General features: G+C 45.5%; 1 protein-coding gene across 1 annotated transcript in view; it reads right to left on the bottom strand.

The window, feature by feature from the left end:
- myo18aa (myosin XVIIIAa) overlaps positions 1-5,178 on the bottom strand; it is a 73,264-nt gene extending 68,086 nt beyond the window's left edge. The window contains exon 1 of the mRNA XM_030792387.1: positions 4,109-5,178. Within this exon, the coding sequence (XP_030648247.1) occupies positions 4,109-5,134 (1,026 nt within the window). The 5' untranslated portion in view covers positions 5,135-5,178. The remainder of the gene's footprint in view (positions 1-4,108) is intronic.
- Between the last annotated feature and the right edge of the window lie 2,628 nt (positions 5,179-7,806).

Here is a 7,806-nt window from a genome sequence, read left to right as displayed (position 1 = left end):
ATGTTTGACAGTCAAACAGGACACATTTTTGGGAATTCATCAAAGAGGAATTTACACACATTCTTCTCTCTGTCTCCCTCCCTCTCTCTCTGTCTCTCTCCCTCTCTCTTTGTCTCTCTCTCTCTCTCTGTCTGTCTGTCTCTCTCTCTCTCCCTCTGTCTCTCTCTCTCTCTCTCTCTCTCTCTCTGTCTGTCTGTCTCTCTCTCTCTCCCTCTGTCTCTCTCTCTCTCTCTCTCTCTCTCTCTCTATCTGTCTGTCTCTCCCTGTCTCCCTGTCAGCCACAGGCCTGCTCTGTTCATCAGCTCAACTCTACAGCAAACAGACAGGCCTCCCAATGAACCTTTAAACATCCCTGTTCACTTACAACACAGCCTCACCACACCCTCTCCTTCACGCACACGCCTCTTTAAACCACTGAAACACCCTGCATTTCTTAACATACACGCATGACTGGTCTGCTTAAAGAAAATTATTACACTGACATGCTTGAGATTCACTGAAAAAATTTTCCTTTTTTTTTTTTTTTTTTTTTTAATTGCTGCATATACCATCGAGCTGCCTTGAGCCTAAGCCTAACTGCCTTACTGTGATCTGTGTTGAGGATGAAAAAATGCCGCAGAGATAAAGATCATGTGATCCTTGACAGATTATACACTGATATGAGGAGTCCTCCAGGCTGCCGCCCTCTAAAGACAAACACATTCCTAAGCAATCTCTCAAGCATTTCTAGAACCTGTATGCCGCAAAAAGACCAAAAAAAAAAAAAAAGGATAAACAAAGGACTTTGTCACTCAAATTATTTGCCATCTATGTATGGAAGACAGCTATGGGGGCCAAGTGTACCTGCCACACAATTGCATCTGCTGGACACCACACACAGGACACACAACACACACAGTACACACACAGTACACACACCACACACAGTACACACACCACACACAGGACACACACCACAAACACCACACACAGTACACACACACCACACACAGTACACACACACCACACACACCACACACAGTACACACAGTACACATACCACACACACACCACAAACACCACACACAGTACACACACACCACACACAGTACACACACACCACACACAGGTCACACAACACTCACAGTACACACACAGTACACACACCACGCACAGTACACACACACCACACACAGGACACACACCACACACAGCACACACACATACCACACACAGTACACACACCACACACAGTACACACACCACACACAGTACACACACCACACACACCACACACACCACACACAGTACACACACCACATACAGCACACACAGTACACACACCACACACAGCACACACACATACCACACACCACACACAGTACACACACCACACACAGCACACACACACACCACACACAGCACACACACACACCACACACAGTACACACACCACACACAGTACACACACCACACACACCACACACAGTACACACACCACACACACCACACACAGTACACACACCACACACACAGCACACACACACCACACACAGGACACACACCACACACAGTACACACACCACACACAGGACACACACCACACACACAGCACACACAGTACACACACAGTACACACACCACACACACAGCACACACAGTACATACACCACACTGACAAGCCCAGCAGCACAGTGTACTCTCAAACACATTCTACTCATCTCACAGAAATCAAAGTCACCGACGGTCTGTCATAGAGGGCCAAATCCCTGATCCTGCTTTCTAACTCATAATTAGAGGGTCATTTTTTACCTAGGAGACAGATGTGGGCATTCTTAAACCAGAGAACTGGTTGATATGGAAACCAGCAGGACTTTGGCCCTCCAGGGCTGAAGATGGAGACCCCAGATATAAATTCAAGTGCTAAACCTGTCAATGTGATCCTCTCCACAGTGGCTTGGATCTACAGTGCATGTGGTTACTTTTCCAATTAACAGATCCCAACAGCTCTTTCCCATAGCCCGCTCAAATCCTCACTCTCACATGCCCCGCCCAGCGGGACAAAACCCCCCAGTGTGCCGCAGAGGAAGCCGAGAGCTCGCCCCGGTTAGAAGGCCTCACTGAAATGACGCCTTGATTAATTGAAGCTGATGGAGCACAAGATGGTCAGACAGAGCTGGAGTCCAGTGCTTGGGAAGAATCCACAACAGCAAAGGAACAGCGTGGCCAGATGCACTCTTCTGAGGCGAGTGGTTAAATCTCTTAGCCACGCCCACGGACAACACTCGCTGCCCCTGCTCAGCCAATGAGGGAGGAGAAAAACGTTTTAGGGGTTTGAGAGAGTAGCAGTGTTGATTCTCTGGAGGACATCTTGATCACTCTTTGTTTGGATTCCAGACCTAAGCCTCTCTCTGGTTTGTTTTGAGAGTCAGCGGTAACCACAGCATTAAAGCACCACGTAACATCAAACGTGTGGGTAGTCAAAACAGCCCTGTCACCGCGTTCAGCTCCACCACGACACTCCGACACTCATCTCCTCCTCACACACTGGCATCGGAGCTCAGGCTTTCAGCCGATAGCACCACCCGACAACATGTTCTTTTGTGTTTGCTTTTCTACGCTTTCTAACAGAGAGAGAATGAGTGTTTACCAGGTGTTCGCGTGTGTGTCGTGTAAGACCCCTGGTCTCCAGACAGGATCTGAGTTTAAAGTATCCACCATATTAAAACTGGGACACCCAGCTCTCTGCTTTGCTAAAATGGTCAATGAAAATGTGTCATAGCACAGAAGAGAGAGCAGTGGAAAATGAAAAGACTTTAGTCGCTTTAGACAAGAAAGCTCTCCAGCCTTTACAAGTCAGAGCCATGGAGCCAGGTGGCCCTAGATAAAAGTTAAAAGGCCCAGTTGTGGTTTCAGTTTTGGTCATTTTGTATGGGCATGAGGTAATGAAAACTAGCTCTGCTGTGGTTGTGTGCCCACATTTTCCCTTCTGGCAAACCTTTGTACAGTGTAAGTGAGAGTTTTGGCACAGTGAGATCACACACACAATACACATATACACACACACACACACACACACACTGACACACCTGGCTTGCTCACTGGGAGGAACGTATTACCATGCATGTCATAGTTCCTCAAGCGTGTCATTACAAAAGCAACATTCCTTCAAAAACTGCAACCACTTGCACACACGTACTACTTATGTTTTATTCAAAGTGACATGCCGAGAAACAGGTCGGTATGCAGCATAGTGTGGGTTTAAGTCAGCAGGTGAGAGAACTTACACTACCTGTGTGAAACATGATACTGAAAACACCGTGAGTCTCAGCCCAGACAAACAAAGCTCTATTCAGACGTCAAACAGAACCCAGCGATCATTTTAACTTAAACTCACACACACACACACACCCAGAACAAATTTGCACCTGTGTTATTACAACATTTTTCAGGAACAAAATTCTCTGTGTCTGTGTCTGTGTCTTTGTCTGCGTGTGTATAGTATGTATGTATAGATAGATGGATAGACAGGTAGATAGGTAGATGGATAGATAGATGTCTTCATTCATTAGAATGAAGCCAAACGGTGAAACCTGTGGTCCTTAAAGTCTCAGGTCATCAGTGTACTTCTGTGCTCTTCTCACCAAATCATAGCATGAAATCTGAACATAATGTTGTTGTTTATTTTGGGGGGGGAGGGGGGGGGGGGGTTTGGCACAAAATAGAGTTGCCTGAAAATACAACTAAAGAGAGAATGTGGCAGAAAAAAAAACAAGAATGCTGAATGAGCAACAGAATTAACATCGCTTCCCATCATGCACATGCGTGCCAGTGAAGTGTAAAGTGCCACGGATTCTTAGGATGCCTGAGCACACACACTGATTGAGCGTGTTCTGAGGAGAGAATGTGCTGGGGTCAGTCCTGTGTCATCAGTGGTCAGTCATCAAGAGAAGTCATAACTCAAAACCGTCAAGGTGTTCTCTGAATGAAACGCCAGGATATGAACCCCATCACTGCAGCTATGCCATCTACACCCTGTTACTCGCCCTCTGGAACGGAAAAAAAACCCATCAAGTAACAGAGTTCCTCACAGGCCCACACACACACACAAAAACACAGAGACACTCACCTCATGGGCCTCTCTGTGCAGGCCTGCACTGCTCCTGAGCCAGCAGCGACTCAGCTCACTCAGCTCCACAATAGGCTGCACCTTCAGACGCACTGTGTCACCTGACTGCTTGATCATCTCCACAATCTCATCCCTGCTCTTGTTCTCCACGTTCATCCCATTGATCTCCACCAGACGGTCTCCCGGCACCAACCCCAGCGCCTGGTCCTTGTTTCCTGCTCCCGGCTCGGCGAAGTGGACCACTCTCCTGTAGACGGAGCCGTCGGGATGCTGGTCGAGCATGGTGGTACGCCGTAAGGAGAAGCCGAAGTCTCCGGTGCTTCGACGCTGTAGCTCCAGCTCCCTGGGCTCGGGCATCTGAGGGGCCACCACAGCAGGCAAACGCAAATCCGCGGTGAAGGTCTTGTCCACCAACTCCGGGACCTGGACCGTCTTCTCGGGGGCGGGTTGTCGTAAGTGGGAAGTGTATCGTAGCTGTTCGTGGGCGAAGGCTTTCGCCTCAACCTGAGGGGAAGGGGCGGCCGAACTTGGCGCCGATGGCGTAGAGGCCCCTGAGCGGCTTTCCTCTTTGCTTTTGTGGGAAAATGAAAAACGTTTCATGATCTGCCCCACCTGGGAATTCTGCTTGGTCAGGGAGCCAAACTTAGCCGCCTTTTCTTTGACTGAAGATCGAAGGCCCTCCTGAGCCGTCTCCCCCTTCAAATCGTCGCTGGAGCTGGCTGTGCTAACCTGGCCCCCAACCCTCATCGTGCTCCCCTGGGTGTTCTCTCTGCCCACATCTGTCAGGTTGAGTTCTGCGTTGCTGACCACTTTGATGGGAATAGGACTGGAGATCTCCAGTTTGCCCCTGCTCTCTCGTTTGGAGCCACTGCGATGGATGTTGAAGAGACCCCGCCTCACGCCTATCTCCTCAAGGTTCTTCAACTCATCTTGAGACATTCTCTCCTTTTTGTCCTTTTTCTCTTTTTTTTCCTTCCTCCCTCCATCCTTCTCCTTGTCTTTGTCTTTCTTGATCAGATGGAACATGTCTGGCTCCAAACACTGAGTTCCACCGATATGCTACAGGTGTGCTCACTCCAGAGACAGTCTTCCATACAGATGGAAAGGGTCTCAGGGTTGGTTGGTCACCACAATCAATTTAAAGGTCCCAATACGCCGTGAAACCAGAGCAGTCACTAATGTTGCCTGTCCCAAAGAGAAGAGGAAGAAGAGATTTTTTGATCAATGCATAAACTGTGTCAGAAAGGACATTTGCTCAGCATATCATGAGAGATCACGCCACACCTCCAAGGCGACGGAGGGGACATGGAACAGTAATCAATGTTTTGAGGACAGATAACAGAAAACCTCTGGAATGCTGAAAAAAACTTCAAATCAAAAAACCTTCTTAGTCGTCATTTGCAGACATAATGTTTGAAAAATGAAGTCAGCACAATATAAACCCAAATTGAAACCAGCTATCAGGCCTCTTTTGGATGCATGTGCGCTATCTATCTATCTACATGTGTATCTATATCTAGCTATCGATATATCTATCTATCGATATATATAGGCTACACACACACACACACACACACACACACACATATATATATATATATATATATATATATATATATATATATATACACACACACACACACACACACACACACACACAGCTAAATAAAGCATTGCCCGAATAAGTACCCAAAATAAAGTATTGTTCCTGTTAATATACCGAGTTGAAAGTTATTGATGATCTATGAAAAGGAAGATATCCCAGCACCTTCTCTAACACTAGTACTGACCTGAAACCGTAGAGCAGGGCGCTACGTCAACAATGAATGTATGTAAAATACGAATTAATTTTAAATGGGACTGCATTCGCAATGTAGTACGACCCGTCCCGTGCCGCACTGTTTCAGCATGACGTATGATTTTTTTTTCCCCCCCAGTGGAAGGTGGTGTGTCACGCGAGACAGAGGGTTTCACTTTTATTCTCAAATCATTCAGATATACTCTAAAATTAAATAATAATATCTTCAGTATTCTCGTCGATACAAAAAAAATGCAGCGATTAAGATTAACCGAAAGTATCACGTGCAACTGTCGGGTCTTCCAATCAACTCGCAATACTCACTTCCTGCACACCTTCATTCCAGTCCCGTGCAGTTTCTCCGCGCAGTCGTTAAGTAAATACACTTTCCCAAAAATAGATTTCAGAGAGAGTTTTTCAGTATATTTACTACAGAGTAAACCTGCGCTTTTACTAAGCTGTCACGCGATAAAATATGCGCCTCACTCAACGACTTCACCTGTCGCAAATTCACAGATGTTTGAAGAGGACACATTACGTTCGTTAACGATCTTCCTCCAGTCTGAGTTCATATATCGATTAACGAAGATTAGATACCTCGTAAACGGCTTGTAATGGACTCAGCTTTCAGACTCTCATATAAGCAAGCTCACCTTCGTATTGAAAAAAATAAAACAGATACCTAAGTTAACCCAGTTTACGAGCGTAGATCGTGTCTCTAAATAGGACAGTCAGTGGCATTACAGGGACTGTAATTCACACTATAGTATTGTGTAAATTATGATTATTGTGTTCACGGTGGATCTCATGAACGAGTTATTGTTACGCCTGACAATCTAAAGCCCTCTTATAAAGCGCTCTCTAAGCCTCTTTGCACTCATTCTTTATTCCTCCGGTGACATCAGAGTAAAGTACTACAGTATAAATGTGCGAGGAGAAATGTCCAACCCCAAAGCGAATTGAAGTGATAAAATATGGTACAGACTCACCACTTAGTGACGTGCTGGCTGCAGAATGACGGACACTACAGTGAGCGCACACCGACGAAAGCGTAAGTCAAAGCACCGGACGGTTTCAGCAGTTTCGTAGTAGCCTACATACCCCGATCCTGACGGTCAATAGGGCGCTTAACACCGTTTTAGAGGGCTAGAGTGCGACCCCTGCTGGTTGGTTTGTTTACTGAAATCCAACGCTTCACAATGAATAAGCATTACTCTAAGGATACCTTAAGATACAATGACATTAAATCAACAAAAAGCGTTGATGGTTTCGGCTGTCTGGGTAAGAAGTCATACTGGTCTCCCAGGGCTACGCTTCCACAGGTGCTTCAGCAGCTGGACGTTCACTGTAGTCCAGCAGCGTCCTCTCCTGGATAAAAGTTGATAGTGCAGAGAGTAGATGGTCGTTTCAAAACGTTCCCTATCTGTACGGGGCCCACAACCAGTGTTTGTCATTTAATAAAATTATTTAAACTTTTAACTGTTGAAACCCTAGCTACAGTCTTAGGAAGTTGATCCTTTACCCATGTGCAGACAGCAAAAGTAATACATTTCAAATTTAAGTAGCAACATGGTTTGAGTTTTAAGAATGTTATTTCTATTCGTATTGTAATTAATGACATATCCCAACATCGTTTTTTCTCCCCTAATATCAATATCAGTAACTCTTAAGTGTCTCTGCTTATGTTCTTGTGTTGTATGAATTTTTTATTACTCATTTTTAATTCAAGCCTTGCCTAAATATACAGCTTATCTGTGGGCCAAGAAATTACTTTTGTGAAAGACGCTGGGTTGTTTTAAAGAGGAAATACTTTAAAAATTAATTTATGTTCCAGTGTGTTTTTGTCTTGTTTGAATGTTGTATTGTGATTTATATCTTTTCCTTATTTGCTTATCATAGA

The sequence above is a fragment of the Chanos chanos genome, chromosome 15 (assembly GCF_902362185.1).
Source record: "Chanos chanos chromosome 15, fChaCha1.1, whole genome shotgun sequence".
Classification (NCBI taxonomy): domain Eukaryota; kingdom Metazoa; phylum Chordata; class Actinopteri; order Gonorynchiformes; family Chanidae; genus Chanos; species Chanos chanos.
This window is presented reverse-complemented; position numbering and strand designations above follow the sequence as displayed.